At 44.8% G+C, this 18512-nt stretch overlaps 1 protein-coding gene across 1 annotated transcript in view; it reads left to right on the top strand.

The window, feature by feature from the left end:
• The first annotated feature begins 7825 nt into the window (after nucleotides 1–7825).
• Nucleotides 7826–18512, top strand: part of adamts10 (ADAM metallopeptidase with thrombospondin type 1 motif, 10) — a 37910-nt gene continuing 27223 nt past the window's right edge. Inside the window, exons 1-6 of the mRNA XM_071913461.1 lie at nucleotides 7826–7931; nucleotides 12214–12353; nucleotides 12462–12671; nucleotides 15425–15593; nucleotides 16061–16263; nucleotides 17580–17663. Of these exons, the coding sequence (XP_071769562.1) occupies nucleotides 7826–7931; nucleotides 12214–12353; nucleotides 12462–12671; nucleotides 15425–15593; nucleotides 16061–16263; nucleotides 17580–17663 (912 nt within the window). The remainder of the gene's footprint in view (nucleotides 7932–12213; nucleotides 12354–12461; nucleotides 12672–15424; nucleotides 15594–16060; nucleotides 16264–17579; nucleotides 17664–18512) is intronic.

The raw sequence follows: 18512 nt of genomic DNA, 5'->3' as shown, positions 1-18512 counted from the left end.
CGCACACACACGTATACCCACACACACACACACACACACACACACACACACACACACACACAGGCACATGTGAATCACATTGACTCTAATCTAGTCTCACAATTCAACTGTTCTGTGGTGGCATGGAAACATCTCTGATCACTGATAATGCAGCTCACATTATCACTAGATTTTACTGAGTCATTCAACAAAACCAGCACTCTCCAAAATCCTGAGAGACCCTTTACAAACCAAACCAAGATCCTTCCGTCTGTAAAACGCAGGGTGCTTGTGACGCCCGTTTCCAAATATACAGGACTGATGGACTCAACATTCAAGATGTAAGATTCAATAGTTTATTTCAGGTTGCTGCGTGCTCAGGATAGACACAAGATAGCACATCACCAACATAAAAATAAAGTAAACTATAATATTCCTATGGACTTATAGTCTCACTGTGATGGTTTATAGCAACCTTATCATCATTTGTAAGATTTGTTTTTTTTACCTCCTATGATATCACTTTCTTTAATATTCCTCATAGGGACTTAGTGTGTGTAGTGTGTGTAGTGGCACTCAGTAGTGAGTTTATAGTGACCTTAACGCACTTTGTTTTTATCTCCTATGTCATCACTGTAATGTTCCTGTAGGGACTTCTACTTTTGATGTGATATATGTAATAAACTTTATTATAAGGTTACTATAGTTCTTTTTGTTAGAGCACCCACATGCAGTACCCAAATTATAGCAGTACTGCCCCCCCTCCCCTCCCCACAACAGCTGCGGGATCCTGTTCCATCAAGTCAGCCAAAGATTGCCGAAGTAATACCGGAAATTAAGAGATTTTGCCTTCAAAATAAAAGTCTAAACTTTGTCATTTTTGGGGGGGAAAAAGAATAGGCCTACCTTAGTATCGGGTGTACAGAACGACAAACAGTAAAATTGACTTTCTCAAGGCGGTAGACATGATGCTTCCAAGTTGTCAGGTATATGTTTTGTGTTTGCACAGGACATTATTTTCAGTGGTGGCTGGCTGGCTTGAGGTGCTGAGCTCCAATTCTACAGCCTTAAGGAACAATTACAGAACCGCTATGGGTTTTTTCAAGTGGTACAGCCATATGTACAATGACATCTTGCATATGCCTTTATGGCCATGAATATATGGTGTGAAAAGGATTGGTAGGGAAAAAGATCGTATTTTCATTTTTTTAATTTACTGCACATTCCTTCTTAAAGTGGTAATCTGCGAGATTCATGTTTTTTCTAATTTTAACTGCATGTTTGGTGCTTAACGATCATTGCTGTGGTGTTTTTGCACTGCACTCCCCAGAGATCACTTGACAAATAGTGTTACTAAGTAGCCTGTGACGTCTTTTTCCTTGGATTTTTTTGATGACGTGAGTTTCTGGATGCCCTGGTGGCTCAGTTGGCTGAGGCATGTTGTACCATGTAACTGCAATGTCTCTCTCTTCATCTTTTCTGTCTCTCTCCACTGTCTACCATCAAATAAAGGCAAAATTTGGTACTTTGTATTAATAAAAAAACATTGAGAACTTTTGAATTTTCATCCTTCAATTACTTTTTACATTCTTAGCGAAATTCTAAACGAGAAAGAAGACTGCAACAATCAGCTAGCTATCTGGCAGTCTGACATGATAAACTAAATATATATGAACAATAACAACTATAACTGTTCAATAAAACACGCTGAAAATCATAATAATTTGAATGTATCATGCAGTCCAAAGATTGAACTCTGGCATTGAAAAACAAGTATAAACCAAAGGAAGTGTCTCATCACTGCTATTGTAGTCTGCTTTCCCCAATCATTAGCATTTGGTTAGCAACAACAGATTTTAAAAGTAGCCATATAAAGACAAAAAATTCACAAAGGTGATGCAGGTGGATGTCCTTTAATCCATGGAACAAAATTTGGCCTAGTCATATCTCATGGAAATCCGTTCAACACAGCCCTTAGTTTTTGATTTTTTTTTTTAAAACCCTGTTCACATTTTCCATTGGGATTTTGGACTAGCCTACACACCAGATGCTAAAGTATGGCATACAAAATGTCGACTCCGCCTACACGCCTATATTGCAATTTTGCAAATAAGGCTTTTATTTTGAAGGTTGTAACCGGAAGTTTGCTCGTGTTTAATTTGAGGTGTCTTGACAGTGGTGCGGCTCCTGGGTCCGGGGAGAAGAAGTTGAGTCTCCTCAGTCACCCGCCGCCTCCTCTCCGCTCCTCCAGCCTGCAGACCGCTGCTGAGGACGGACTGCCGACAGAGGACGAGCCGCACGAGACACACACACACCGGACACTTCTGCAAGGGGGAAACGGAGTGGATTTCGCTACAGGGAAGGTAGGACAGAGATCCCAACGTGAATTTCTCCTTTTTATGCACAACTCATGAAGAAAATGGTCATGACATGATGCTGGCATGGAGCGCTGTGTGCTATCCTCTGCTCTTGTAGGCTCATTTCTCCTATAATCCTCCTGCAGGGACTCAGTGTGAGTGTGGTGCTTGGTAGTGAGTTTATAGCGAGTTTATCGCACTTTGTAGTATTTTATGGTACTTTTCATTTCCTATGGTATCATACTATTCCTTTAATATTCCTCTAGGGACTTACTGTTTTGTTGTGATTTTTGTATAGTATCCTTATAACATTTATCATAGAATTACTGTAGCTCTTTTTCTTAAGGGCGGTCTTTTAAGTGGGGTTACTTATTTTAAGAAATTATGCGACTTTAATTGTGTAATATGTCTGGGATCCCCTCATTGGCTGATCACAGGACAGTGTGCAGCCTGATGAGGGGATGATGTGGCCGACAGGCTCAGGTACAGAAGTGAAGGGTGGCATTGTGCCCTCCACCGGCTGGGGGAGCAACTAAACACAACCAGGAATGGCAGCAAAGATTGGCAGGTTCTCCCTTACAAAAAAGTAAAAGTAATCCTATAATAAAGTTTAGAGGATAAAACTGTAAACTCTATATAATATCCTACAGGAATGATAGGGATACCAAAGGAGATAAAGAATACTTTCAAGTATGATAAGATCATTATAAGCTCACTATTGAGTACCACAGACATACTGTAAGTAGCCTAGCCTATAATAATATTATAGGTATATTGTAGTGATACCAAAACTCTATATAAACTATATAATATCCTATAGGAATCAGATGGATACCAAAGGAGATAAAGAATATCATAAAGTATGATAAGGTCACTATAAACTCATTGCTGAGTACCACTATAAGTAAACTGTACACTATAAGTCCCTATAGGAATATTATAGTGATTTTTCATTAGTAGTAGCCTATTGTATCACAAGTACAGTAATGTACACATTCACAAGATTCATATTTATGCACAAATGATCTATCTGTGGTGCCTCTGCAGAACAGTAGAAATGATAGATGATGGGATAGTTTGATAAATTTGTCTACTTTGCAGGATCCTGCAGATTCCTGCATGCCTGCTTTTATCATGTAACCCTGTTTATAATTCATGTCTGGCATCTCAAAGGGAGATACCAGATTCTAATGGTTCATATCAACTGCGGTCATGTATTTGTAGTTGGCATCGGCTACCGGCACACATACCACCATCGGTTGGGTCTCTCAGGTCTTTGGATTTACACCATATGACCAAATAAATGAGCTTGTAAATATGTAAGAATCCCTTTAATATATGTGGTACAAAGCATGGAGCATGCATACCTTTTGGTTAAAAAGTGTGAGTGAGAGTGTCTGCATAGAGGAGGATATGATATAACAAGACACAACCATCTGTACTGTGTTCTCAATGCTGCTGACCAATTCACTTCATGTCGAGTCAGCTCTCTCACAAAATATTGTTTCAGACTTGAGAGGCTCATTTTCAGAGTGAGGGGAGCGCATCCTAGGCTCTCCGCAAGGCCCGGCCTGTTTATGTTCCCACTTTTCATCTGCCCACTGTTTATTTGGGGAAATTGAGAGAGGAATGCCTGCCCCTCTCTCTCTCTCTCTCTCTCTCTCTCCACCAGGGAAAGAGACAGACAGAGAGAAAGAGAGTTTAGACTGAGATGTTTCCCTCCATTCCTGGTATTATTTCTATCACCTCATCTGTTGTTGGGCGCGCGGGGTTTGATGTGGAGGTCCGTGTGAATCCGGACGGCGTTTGCAAGGCAGTTTTGAGGGAGTGATTGCTGCCGGAGCGACTGAAACACCGCATCCAACTTGTGACATTCATCTTACGGGCCATTTGATCCCACAGCCTCATAGTCTTGGTAGAAAAAAAAAAAGAGAGGCCACACTGCCACATTCCCTCGAGCGTAATGAAATAATAAACTGAGCCTAAACCTGATTCATGAGCTATTCTCTGATCAAAGTGGAGACAGTGTATATATATGTGTATGTGTGTGTGTGTGTGTGTGAGAGAGAGAGAGAGAGAGAGAGGGAGAGAGAGAGAGAGAGAGAGAGAGAGAGAGAGAGAGAGAGAGTGAGTGGGGGAGTGCTAGACTTTGTATGGTGTTTGAAGCAAAGCAAGGGACACTTAGCATCTGTTCGCTCCACACAGACTTTACTTTGAGCCGGTCATATGGCTTTGATTAGTGTGCTAGTTTTCGGCTAGCTAGACTCTCCTTGGCAACAGTTGAAGACAAGGACAGTATAGATAGCTCCAGTCTGCACAAACGCACTGCGCTGTACATCCCACACGCCACATGAAAAGCAGCAGTCACTATGGCAAGATGACATGCTTAAAAAAACAACAAAAAAAACAAAAAAAAAAACGACGTGTCAAAACGCTTCTGGGTCCACTGGCTTGATTACATCGCAACTTTGGCCCACCCTTCGATTCCCACCTAATTATCCCGAGCGCTCCAACTTCTCTCTCTCTCTCTCGCGCTTGTTAACAACGACCCCTTTCTTCTCCTCCTCTGTCTTTTTGCAAAAAAACGATGATTGCGTTGTGATTGTGTGGCCTGTCCGCAGCTCCCTCCACTTTCCTCCTTGGCCGTGAGCGCAGCTATACGGTAGATATTCCTCTAGCTGTCAGGGGTTCTCCTCCAAGCAAAACACTAACTAGGGAGTCAGTCGTAGCATATGGGCTCGCTTGGCCCGCTGACAAACATGACTTTTTTATTTAGAAAAGTGATATAGCCCAGAGGGAAAGTTTTGCACAACAGCCCGCGGAAGATGTATGACACAATCACCTCTGCGAGACGGCTCGCTCTTCGTTTAGCCGTGTTTTCACTGTAACGGAGCAGTCCGTTACCCAGAAGGCTGTGCGGGGCGGCGCAGTGTCGGAGGGGATCTTTGAAGGCAGTCCGCAAATCTTTTTAAGCAGCCTTGTTTAGGGCCGGCGTAGGGGGTCCAATCATCTGGGTCTTGTCTAAATAAACAAGATGAGAGCGAGAGCGTAATGAAAAGCATTTGATATCGAGCTGCGAGTTTAATAACCCCACGATAAATTGAGACTGGGAGCAGAAGTAATGAAAATAGAGAGGGAGGTTTTTGGCTGAGCAGGAAATGACTGGGAGAAAGCCTGAGGGAGGGGAGAAAGAGAGAGAGAGAGAGAGAGAGAAAGAGAGACTTACAGTTGTTCCACGTATGAGGGAAGCAGCAACAGTACAAAGACCCCTCAGTGTTTTTAAGCTCGCTCTCCCTTCACTGTACCTTCCCAATGCCGCTTGCAACTCAGGGAAATGAGAGGCACATTAAGGCCTCCTTTCACATCTACTTTCATTCACACACACACACACAGACACAGACACAACCATTCCTCCACACTCAGTCGGTGTGTTAACATTCAAGAATGGCTCTCCCAGCTGGCCCGAACAGCTTACACTCCGCTGTCTCTCTTTCATTCCCCTTGGGCTTTTGCACTCATTTTTTTTTTCTTTTCAGGAGGCAACTTGTTCCCCTGCTCTCGTCACCAAAAGGTTTCCCATCTGCTTCCGATTACCTTTGGCTGCAGTTGGTTAGCCGCCAGCCATCTGGGCCAGTGTGGCGTCTCCGCTCGCTCTTCTCTCCCCAGACAGCGCTGAGGGAGGGATAGAGCGAGGGAGGGAGGGAGAGAGAGAGAGAGAGAGAGAGAGAGGGATAAAGGCAGGGACAGAATGAGCTGGGTGGGCAGACTTGCTGGGAGTGAGGATATCAAGGGTTGGGTTTAGCTGACACTGCAGTCCATAGCCAGGAAACTGAGAGAAACAAGTCAAAGAGAAGGGCACCGATGAAACTGTGACTCCTCATCCTGGCTCGGGTCTGTTTTTGTAATGGGTAGTGTGGGTCTGAGGAAGTCATTATCCGTTGTTATTATAAAGCAGACTAGCACTATGTTGGTCTCTAAGTAAAAACGAACTTAAAGCGGAATACCGCTCAATTAAAAAGTAACTTGCGGTTTACGTATAGCACAGGACAGGCAAATTAGTAGCTTGGGATATGTTTCTCCTTAAGTTTCTCCTTAAGTTTGAAACCAGAGAACCGACATGTTAACCTGTGATGTCAGGCTGACTTTTAGCCTGGAACTGAACTGTCGTCTCCAAATGATCATCATCCTGGGTACTGTCACAGCCACTTCGCTTTCTATGAAGCGGCTCGAGGGAGGAACAAACTTTTCTCTGTCAGTTCTGGCTTTGGGAAACAGTAATGAATGTTTGCTAACAGAGAAAAAAACTCTCTTGAGGGATAGAGAGAGCGTATTTCAAAGCTGAAATTCACCCTCATCTTTGCCGGAGATGTAAACAAGCTGCATATAGTCACTCATACCATCAGTCAGCTAGCCAGGAAGCCAGCCAATTAGTAAGCCGTACAGTCAGGCAGCCAGCCAGCAAGTCACTCAGCCATACAACCAACCAACACAGTCAGCCAGCGTAGCAGCGGTGGCAACCTGCTGCTTCTCTCAAATTGGCTCATTTTACCCCCAAAGCCTCTGACATAATACCCACTTCAAGCCCTGTTTGGGCATTAAGCACAGCTTTTTACAAGATCAATGCCTTCCTTTGTGTTTGAACTCTTTTTCCGGTGGGCAGACAGCTTAAAGAGAGAGGGGCCGGAGGGGGCGGAGGGGCCCCAGGTTGGGACCTGCTCTGTTGTCCCGGCTCATCGGAGTGAAAGGCGCGCTGTTTGTCCCTCACAGAAGCCGTGATTGATTAGCTAAGAGAACGATGCGGAGGTGGGCGGCCCTTCACTGGACGCCGACTGTGAACTGGGTAGATTTGTCTGGTCAGAGAGAGGCTGCACGGGTCAGTGGGATCTCATGCTCTCTCTCTTGTTCTCTCCCTCCTCTTTGAGATGCAACCCAAAACTCTCTCTTCCTCTCTCCTACTATTTCTCCCTCTCTTTTTGTGTGTGCCTTCCCTCTCTTCCTCACTAAACTATTTCTCTTCTGCAGGGCGACAGAGAGGAGTCTGAACCCACCGACGCTGCTGAGCCCACTGGAAGCCCCCTCTCCCCCCTCCCCCCCACACACACCTCCCACTCCCTGCTCTTCTCTCTCAGGACTTCTCCAGGAATCATCATCATCATCAGGCCAACAGGACAGACTGACTGGCCGACAGACTGTAGAGGCTGCTATGTCTTGCTGAACGAACCACTCTTCCTGCAAAATCCCCCCCAAAAGACACAGAGTAAGAGAGCGAGAGAGACTAAGACAGAGTGATAGACAGACAGAGAGAGACAGAGAGAGAGAGAGAGAGAGAGCGCCCAGACTGTCTCTTCCAGCAGCCATGGCCCCAGAGAGCGCTGAGCTGTCCCACTGCTAGGCGAGGGGGGCGTCCGAGAGGGCTGGAGACATGTTGGGACAGAGGCCCGGGGACCACTGCACTGAATCTCGTTACTATAGCAACTACTGTAGTAACCATGGAAACGCTATGGAGGACCCTGGCCTGCACTGTCATCGTCGCCATGGTTGCCACCGAGGTCGCAGGAGGTCACAGAGATGAGGAGCTCTCTCAGTCGTCACAAGGTGAGAGGACGCGCTGCTGCTGCCTGAGACCCTGTAAGCCAAAACATCTGCCCCAGCAAGGCAAAGGAGGGTATACGTAATCCTCAGGCTGACTCAGAGACCTGGATTTGAATTAAACACACACAATAAAGTCACAGACCTAATATCTTAGGTCCATGATCTGAATAGTGGCAAAAAGTCATTGGTTTATTTTCTATGATTTATATTCTGTGTTGTTTTGATTATTTTCAGTCATTGGTTGGGAATGTAAATTAGAAATGGGTCTACTTGACGAGAGTACTTTAATATATTTTAACGAGCCAGGTTCCCAGGGTGAGCGCTGTGTTTTTCATTTGGGCTGAAAACATTTTAAAGACCTCTACTCTATGCTGCCCATGTTTGGAAGTTCAGAAGAAATGCTGCATCTTTTTTATTTATCATTCATTTGGGTAAGTGCGTATTTGATTTGCTTCGTCGTAATTTAAGGATCTAAATATGTACCATAGCCGCTGTAATTGTTTTTATCTATTATCCACACGCAGCTTTCAGCCGAGACATGTTGAGTTAAATTAACCGTGCCATACGTTACAGGTCTGACCCGGCTGTCTGACTGACTGAGGCACACTCCAGGCCTGTGGGTCTGGGCTGCTGAACTTGAACTCTGCTTTCACAAATCATGTCCTGTGGCACAGACACGTGCCCCCCCCCCCCCCCCCCCCCACCTCTCACCACAGCAGTTTCTCTCTCTCTCTCTCTCTCTCTCTCTCTCTCTCTCTCTCACACACACATGTGCACACTAAAGTTGGGCAGACCGAAAACCCCCCTAAGGCAGAGGCATAAATTCCCTGAGTGTCCGCGACTTGTCATCCAGAACAAGGCTGTGATTGTGTATTTCCTAAACTTAACCTCTGACCCCTCCCAGTCATCTGTCTCCAATAGTCTGCCACACCGCTTCCTTTAAAACCACCACTCACCCTGACATGGATCCCTCCCATCCAAACTCACAAATCCCCACAGAGGGCTGGGTTTGCACAGGTACAGATGGTCTGGTGTTTAACCCTTTGTGACTCAGATCTGATCTCAGGACTGGAATCGCATCGAATTAGACCTTCCTTGTCCCTTCCATGAAAAGGTCAGCTGTGTGTCACAAAAGGTTAAAAATCAGAGTTTCTATTTCTTGTGTAAATCCAATGCAGGACTGGATTTATCTTGTTTTCTCATCCCAAGGGCATCACGGTACGCTGTATAATTTGTATACTTGTCTTCCATAAACAGCACAATATTACTATGTTTGGGGTGAGTGTGTGTTGAATGGGCGGTGTTCACCTTCTGCAGTAAGAAAAATGACTCAAATGCAACGTCACTGCAAGTTCTAACTCAACTGTTATGTAACAAGTTGTGGATGAAATGTTTTGTTCAATACTTGATACTAACAACTGATTTATTGCACAAGCACATATTGAGTCTGTGTCAAATGGGACCCAATTCAATGCTCTATCTCTCTCCCTCTCTCTATCTTTATATTTCTCTGTCTGTCTTTCCTCTCTGGACTTGACTCCCATCCAGGCCTTGGCTGTTATCTTAACAGAAATGGTAACCCCTTTAAGTCATTTTAGATTAAAAGACTCCAAAACAGCACATGAAATAATGAGAAGATTGCTAAACGCATAGAATGCTTCTCTTGTGTTTGCTGGTCCCCTTCATGTCCAGCTGTGTGAAGTATATTTTGCTAGTGTCTGCATGTTTATTTAAAAAGAGTGAGAGGACAAATATGCAGACATGCTGCAGTTAGAGGTTTGAGCTTTTTTGGCATTTTGCTTCTCTCTCTTTCTTTCTTTCCCTTGTTCTGCTTTGAAATAACCCAATAATGAGGTAAGCCATCAGGGCCATGGCATTAAGTCATTAGCATTGAGTATATACAGTATGTATATAACCTTCCCCCATACTCAGCACTTTGCAGCTCAGCCTCATAACTCAGCCAGTCATTTGTCCCAGCTGTGATGGGCAGACGAGAAAGAGAGACAGACAGGGAGAAAGAAGGAGCGAACGGGTCTCTCCTTGTCCCTGTAATGAGGGGCAGACGTGCTCAGAGGAGACTTACGAGCAGGCGAGCTGCTGACAGGCCCTGTGGCGCTGCAGGCAGGCAGTCAGGCCGTCCCTCAGCAGAGATGGAGCCGTTATGGGAGCCAGCGGTGGATGAGCCCCTTCAGCTCCTCTCCACCTCCACTGCTCCTCTGTGCTGCCCAGACTGAAGACAGCTGTGGCACAGCTGGGGGAAAGACAGAGTAAGAGAGAGGGGAAGAGAGAGAGACAGACAAAGTGAGAGTAAAGGAGGAAACAGCCCATCTGAGAGAGCTACAGTGAAAAGGGCCGCTGTTCTTGTTTCCCATTGTTTTTTAAAAGGTTAATTTCTTCTAAAGCACTAAAATAAGTGGAGTCCTGGGCAGAGTGTAATGGTGGTTTTTTTCTAAAGGTGAGCTCTCCCTCCACCACTCTCTGTCTATCTAGAGGTGGGCCTGGGATGGAGGGAGGGACAGTTTTCCATCCAAAGTATTTCCACTGTTTTCACTTGGTGATAGCAGAAACCAGGGTGATGCCCTGCACATGGGTGGGCCCTCACCCCCCTTGGGGGGCATGGGATTGCATTTATCAGCACAGAAGCCACTGTACTGTGACCCTGCTGGCCAGACTGGGAGGGCCTACTGGTAAATTTAGCCAGCGTGTTTTCCACTCTCATTCTATATTTGCTTTGCTTTGATGTCAATTCAGCTTCTTCAAATGCTGATTCAGTTGTCTAGGTGGGTTTGATGAACATAGTAGTACCATTGGTACCATTGCAGTATTTGGGAGGATTCGTGATGGATGGCTAGCTAGCTACAGTTGGGTGCATCATTATTCAAAATATTAAGGCCACTCTTTTCATGAAGCACACTGATGAGATGAATCCAGGTAACAGCAATGATCTCTTAGTGATTTCCTTTATTCAATCTATACCAATCACAAAGGAGGAGATGTAGGTAAAGAGAAGCAGACAAGTTAGAGCAGGATTTTTAAGCTGGGATGGGAAGGAGTGAGGGAGGGAGGGATGTAAAGTCATAATATCTGTTGTGTGTTCTTTGTTTTCTGTAAAGCACTTTGTGACAATGTTATTATAAATAACCTTGACTAAAGAGGGAAGGATGGATGGATGGATGGATAGATGGATGGATGGATGGATAGATGGATAGAGGCCTTATGAAAACAGTGGTGATGCCCACCTGCTGTGCCAGGCGGCCACACTCATTAGTCCACCAGGTTTAACAGGTGGCCCTGTCTGGCTGGATTACTGTGAGGCTCCAGACGGGGTCAGAGAGTAATGGATTACATGTCACAGGATTATTCATAAACATAATTGAGGGAAAGAAGCATTTAGCTGGAATGTAGTTGTAAAAACAACTAACATGTTCATTATCTTGTTAAAATTGTTCAGATCGCAGACTCTTTTTTTGTTTTCATTAGAATACAGTTGTATGTGTGTGGGGTTTCATTAACTTCTTCTGAGGGGTTGAGTTATATCTACGTTATTAGGAGAGCGCCCTCCCTTCACTCTCTCCAGGAGCTTTTCCTGTGCTTCAAACGCTTGCCCAGGTTATGATAATACCACCTGTTTACTGTATGTGCTGCAGTTTGCGAGAGCAGGATGAATCTGCTGTGGGAAGTAGATCAGAGCTCATATGAAAGCAATGTTTCTGAAGGATGTGAGAGATAGGGAAAAGCAGCGAGGGGGTTTGTAGCGGTGCTCGCTGTTTATTTAAACCAGACCTACCCGTCGTATACAGAGCGGTTTTTCCCGGCGCGGAGCTCTCCAAGGCTGTCTCAGGAACTCTAATCTCTGGCTGTTTACTCTGTGTGGGAAGGGGCTGCTCCTCTACCAACCACAGCCAAAGGTTTGATGAAAACTGGGCTCATTTGCTGGTGACCTTTCCCCGTTAGTTAGCTGTCGCTGGCTGTTTGGAGCTGTGTGTGTTTGGACAATAAATCTCCACCAGGCCCCGGCACAGCCAGGGAGAGACAGGAAGTATACAGTTTCAGGGTTACCATGGCGGAGGAGGAGGGTTCGGAGTGGCGGGGGCTTGTGAGCTATGGACCAAAACGTCCTCAAGGTTCTCTCGCCAACTGGGTTACTTTTCTCTATAAAAAGCCTCATAACCTCATTCAAAATAAGCAACTCTCAAAGTCGATTAAAGTGAATTCTGGCTCTATAAAGTCCGCCTCTGATTTTGGTTTCATGTCTCTCTTATTGCCTGTCTGCCTCCCTCTCTAGCTGCGTTCCTGTCCAGCCTAGGCCAGTATGAGATTGCCATCCCAGTACGTGTAGGACCTGAGGGGGAAACCCTGGACACAGAAAACCCTCAACACCACCGACGAAGGCGACGCAGCACTGAGGACAAGCCACCAGACACTGTATATACTCTAGAGCTTTGATTTAGCTTCTTTTGTATAGGCAAACAGCTGAATGATGTGATTCTTCTGCATTTCTTACATTGAACTCTCTCTTTCTCTGCCTCTCAGCTCTTCTACCAGCTGTCCACGCCACGCACCAACTTCCTGCTGAACCTGACGCTGCAAGGGGGCCTGCTGTCCCGGCAGTTCAGGGTGGAGTACTGGAGGAGAGGCCGACTAGCCTGGAGTCACCCCTACTCCCCCCACTGCCACTATGTAGGACACCTCCAAGACCAGCCGCACTCCAGCAAAGTGGCCCTCAGCAACTGTAACGGCCTGGTAAGACCGGACCCTCCTTCTCTAATCCTCGGCCTCACCTTCATTTTTGCCCAAACCAACCCGTATATCCCTATAACAGCAACATGGTCCTCAACAATTGTAATGGCCTTGACTGAAGTCTCAGATCCTCCTAACCCTTGCCTTATCTTAAAGGAAAAATCCACCCTAAAACACTGAAACACTGTTAAGTAAAAAAAAAAACAACAATTGCCGATGTGTCTTGCATTTCAGGGTCCATTTTGTTGTTTGGTGGCAGAAAATATTGAACTATCTAAAACTTATCTAAATAATGCCTTACCAGGCCCATTTCCATCACCATTTACCTGCTGCACTGGTCACAGCTCATACTGTCACCTCAGCACGTCACAGCAGAGGACTGGCATCAGTTTGTTGTCGCCCAGAGCTGAGAGCTCAAAGTGAGTTAATTTCTGAATCATTTGATACAGTATTCTTTTCATTTTGCCAGGTGAAAAGCATTTTCTTATAATCATAGTTCCCTGTGTCCCACTTCATCTCATAACAAATAGCAGGCCCCAGAATAACACTTGTATATACAGTTGAGGATTAGATGTGTTCACAAAGCGTTAATAAGCCGCACACGTAATTACTGTTGGTCAGACCAGCATGAGTAAATTCAACAGCGAATGGGCTGTGTGTCCAGAGGAGCATCACTAACTTCATTAAGGGATTTGGTGCACTTTGAAAGCTCGCCGCGGTGAGTCGAGGGGAAACACTCACCCTGACCCCAGAGACCGGGGCCAACAGAGCTAACCAGAATCAAAGGAAGTGTTAGTGTATCTCTCTCCGTCTCACTCTCTCACTCTCTCTCTTTCTCTTTCTTTCTTTGTCTTTCTGTCTCTCACGCTCTCACGTGTGCCTGTATGTGTATGTGTGTGTTGTGGGGTCCTGGACCTCTTCTCAGAGAGGTCCAGAGTTCGCCCACAGAGGACCCTAATTGACACTGTGGGACAGTGTTTGTGGTGGGACAGTCTGAACACAGAGCGATATGATGATCATGTCAGATACAGTGTCAGGATGTGAGAGTATGATTTATTCACTGAACCGTTGATTTATAACTTGAGTTGGACTTAGACCTCCACTTGTACTGCAGTAATGAGCTCAGGAGTGTATGAAATCACCACATCTGGAATGCTATAGTGCCTTTATGTCCATGTTTATGGTGGAGAGATGTACTTCACTGCTAGATAATGTAATAACTTGTCAAAATGTAATAAAAACGGCACACTAAATGGGTCAAAAATGTAATAAAACCTGTTAATGTGTTAAATTGCTGGATAATGTAATAACAAGCGGATTTTAGGGGCCTAAGAGAAAACCAAAGCCATCAATTAAAGCAAATAAACACTGTATTAGTATTACTGTAACTAGTATTTCCTTACGTGATTTTTAAAGTCTAACAACTCTGGTTGGTAAAGTGGGATGTTTAAATTTTAAAATTCAAAACTGCTCAATTTAGCCTTGGCCTTCCTGTTGTTAACCAGTGATTGTTACTTCATAAGGGATTTAACATACTTTTAAATGATGATGTCATAACATTCACCAATTATGTAATAAGTGAAGTTGTTGGATTCTTCTTATTCTTACAGGATATTAATGAAATCATGGTATTACATTGTTGGGAAATTTATTACAATAAAAGTTTTTATTACATATTCAAAACATTTACAGGGACATTTTATTACATCTTGACAGTTAATAATTTATCCAGCAGCTATTACATTATCAGTTGCTACAGGCCTTGCAAGGGAGGTATAAGTTACACAAACTGCGATATTAGCTCACTGATTGAGAGCTAATTGTATAGCCTCAAACTGAAAACACCTACCCCAGAAGCTTAGTTGTCCTATAAATTTCAAGATTTCAGACTTCAGAGATGGAGCTTTTCTGAATGTAATGCTCATGATCAATACTGATAATGTTGCCTCTAAAACAAACAAGGTAGACAGATATCATAGATGGAGGGCAACCAATGCAATACTGAATATTGAGTTGAAGCTCTGATTTGTGGGAAGCTCAGAGGTTGTTATGAAGTCTCGTCTTCTGCACCTGTCAGTTCCCGAGCCGTCAGCACCAGGTTATCCCTCACAGGGCCTCTGCTTCACCTCTGCCTTACCTCTGCTGCCCTGCTGCTCCTTCTGCTGCTGCACTCTGGAGAAGAGCAGCAGCTAAAAGCCTACAGTGTAAATGTGGGGTTTAATGCCAAAATTCTCTCTCTCTCTCTCTCTCTCTCTCTCTCTCTCTCTCTCTCTCTCTCTCTCTCTATACATATATATATATATATATATATATATATATATGTTGGAAAAAAACATTACCTGAAGTTCATCATTCAGTGTCTTTACAATATAGAGGATCTAGTCTGTAAATGTCTGTAAAAGAATTTTGTCATCCAAGGACTATCAATGTTATAAATCACAACCATAGTGTGTGCTGTCAGTCATTTTCTAAGAGTAAATGCCACTTTTGTAAATGGTCTTTTCAATGGTGGACCATTTAGAATGAAACTCTTCAAATGTAAATGTATTGACATGATTATTGCTTGGTGGGTAATGTGTAGCCAGGTTGCCTGGCTGTATTGCTGCATTTTACTATGCATGTTTGGCAATGTCAATGTTGGGTGTCTTTTGTGATATTTGTATGGTAATGGCAATGATCGGTCCTATTCTATTCTATTCTATTCTATTCTATTCTATTCTATTCTATTCTATTCTATTCCACCTCTGTCTCTGCAGCAGGGGGTGATTGTAGCAGGGGGAGAGGAGTACCTCATTGAGCCTCTGGTCCCACCAGAGAACCAGACCAAGATGGAGCGGGGGGAGAGGGCGGAGGGGCGCCCCCATGTGGTTTACAAGCGGTCATCGCTCCGCCACCAGTACATGGACCAGTCCTGTGGAGTCATTGGTAGGAAGGGATAAATTCAGGTCTTTTTAACTAGATTCACTGGTTTCTCTCTCTCTACAGACTGGCTGGAACAACCACCCCAGTTGATCTGCTTAGTGGCCAGCAGTAGACGTTTGTGGTTGTACTGGACTGGTTGATCCCAGTTGTGAATGGGTGTGACTGAGTCTGTCTTACAGGGCGTTGCTGAAAACGAGCAAAAATGTTCTCAGAAAACCATCCCTTGACAAATAAAGGTTAAAAAAAACATCTAACATTGTAGTGTTGTGCCTCTATCATGCTTTATAGGCAAGTGTGTTGAGGCATCACTCTGCTTGCTTGGCAAAGTTGCCCAGATGTCGTGTTTTAGTGCATCATCATTACACTGCTGGCAAGTTAAAGCAAATTACAATGAATGATTCTCCTCACTACATTAGTACTAAACGTGTGCGTGTGTGTGTGTGTGTGTGTGTGTGTGTGATCCTGGTCAGATGAGAAGCCGGGGAAGGGCGCGTCATGGTGGCAGCGGACTCTGAAGACGCCTCCCCATCACGTCGGCCGCGGCCAGCTGCCTCTGAAGCGCTCAGTGAGCCGGGAGCGCTACGTGGAGACGCTGGTGGTCGCCGACAAGATGATGGTGGGCTACCATGGCCGCAGAGACATCGAGCAGTACATCCTGGCCGTCATGAATATTGTAAGTTTCACAACACAAAAGATGTATACGCACATTCCATAAAAAAAAAGGTACCTGATGAAGATGATATGAGTCCATATTCATAGATGAAAGTATAATGGAATCAGTTTCCCAGATCTCTCCTGAGAGATGTTCGCTTTAGTGTGACAAAAGCAGTTGTGTTCTTGGTTTCTGAGTCAGACTGGGAGAGAAGACGTGGTGACGGCTTAAGATGATAATCTATTGCTTTTGTATAGTGTGGCTTCTCCAGGCTTTCAAAGGGCTGTGAGAGGATGCACATCATCCACCAACAAGTTATGGTGCGGTTACTTGGCGTGGTGCAAAACAAAGGAACGGCATGCGGTCGACTTGGAAACATTTTAGAGGAGACTGGCTGCAGACTCACGGATATTGTTGGAAAGAGCAGGAATGTCTGCTGCGACAAAAAGAAGTTTGAGTGCTTCTTTAATGCACAGAATTAGTCACGAACTAGCTTGTAATTGTATTTAAAATACAATTTTCTTTGACTTAATGACATGAATAAGGTTTAAAGATATGTAAACACAAATTTGTAGGGCTTCTTTGATTTGTCCTCATGGAGGCTGTGTTTTGATAAATGTTTTAGGGTCAGACCCAAAGTAAAGCGGTTTTGTCTCATTTGCAGACGGCTTAGGTTGTATGTCATCATAGGCACTATTTCTGTCACTGGAGATCACTTCACACACAGTCAGTCAATCACTTAAACCTATACGCTCACACACACACGTGTCTGGAATGTATTTAATGAATGGTTGGTCTCCTGTTATTGTTACGAAGCAGGTTGCATCCGGCCTGTTACACAATCTCTGTTACAAACTCTCTAGTGGTGTGATGCAAACCAGGCCAAATTACAGCAGCCACCAGTAATGACAAGTGTCTGAGTGGAGCTTCAGTGCTAGTGGTGGTGATAAGTGTCAGGCCTAGTGGTAAAATGTCGGCTCTTTTTAAGTCTGGTCTTTTCATTTATTACTATTGGTTTTACAACTCTTTTTAAGATGTGTCTTTTCTCATAAACTAGTGGTTGGTCATCTGTTTAAGATTGTTTTTCATGTCAAATCATGCATCAGCTTTTTGATGATTTTGTGTCTAGTGGTGGTGTTTCATCTCTTTTCAAGCCTGGACTATTCTTGTCATGTAGAGGTTTATTACATTTATTTTACTTGGTTTCTTTCTTTGTCTGTTGCCAGTGTTTCAGTTCTTTCTGAGGCTGATTCATCTCTTATGTTACTTGTTAATGTGCACTATTGGCGTATCAGCTGTTTTTAAGACTGGTCTTTTCTTGTTTCCCTGGAGGTCAGGTTGCCAAACTGTTCCAGGATTCTAGCCTGGGGAATGCAGTCAACATTGTGGTGACGCGGCTCATCCTGCTTATGGAAGACCAGGTAATTAACAGTTCCAACTGGCCTGTTTTGTATTGCACTGGACAGGAACACACCGGACAGGAACACACTGGACAGCGCTGTAGTCCTCTCCTCTCCTCCTCTCCTCCTCTCAGTAAAGGCTTTGTAACCCTCCTGTCTCTCTCTCTCTGCTTGTCCTCATTACCTCTCTCTCTCTCTGTCCAGTCTGCACGAACCTCTTCCCTGGCCAGCGTCTATGAGCTCCTTGTTTATGTCAAATTATTGGCTTAAGTGTCCTTCCTCCACCACTCCCAGTGGAGACCGAAAGTTTGTAAGTGGAACTGTGAGTGGTGGCTGTAATGAAAGCAGAGGGGAGGTGGAAGAGGAGAGGAAGGAAGGGATGGAAGGGGCGGAGGGGAGGAAGACAGGAGCAAGAGAGAGGAAGGGTGAGGTGAGAGGTGGGAAAGTCAGGGAATGAGGGGAGAGTTGTACCTGCCAGACGGAGCTGCTTTATGAGTGCGTTGCTTGTTACGGGCGCAGGCGGTGACCTCTCTGACCGCTGCTGTGACGCACGTTTAGGCCATGCAAAAATATCAGCGCCTAAATCTGAAGCGATGCGGTGGGGTGAGGCGTTCTCTGAAGCCTCGGTGTTTAACTTCAACCTGAAGTCGCCACCTGTTGTCACATCCTCCTCTCCGGGAAGAGCAGCTGCTGCCTTGGTGGCCGCTGATGGCATCCTGGCATCCCGCTTAACCAGACCGCATGCTGTACAGCGGAGAGGGCAGATATACAGGGGGTGCACAAACCCAAATGTGTCAAGTACACAGCATGCAACCTAGGCAACTGACCCGCAGAACACACCATTGGCATCCCAAATGAACCAAACCTCCT

The sequence above is a fragment of the Centroberyx gerrardi genome, chromosome 9 (assembly GCF_048128805.1).
Source record: "Centroberyx gerrardi isolate f3 chromosome 9, fCenGer3.hap1.cur.20231027, whole genome shotgun sequence".
Taxonomy (NCBI): Eukaryota; Metazoa; Chordata; class Actinopteri; order Beryciformes; family Berycidae; genus Centroberyx; species Centroberyx gerrardi.
The sequence above is the reverse complement of the archived record's forward strand: the minus strand, read 5'-3'. Positions and strand labels throughout refer to the sequence as shown.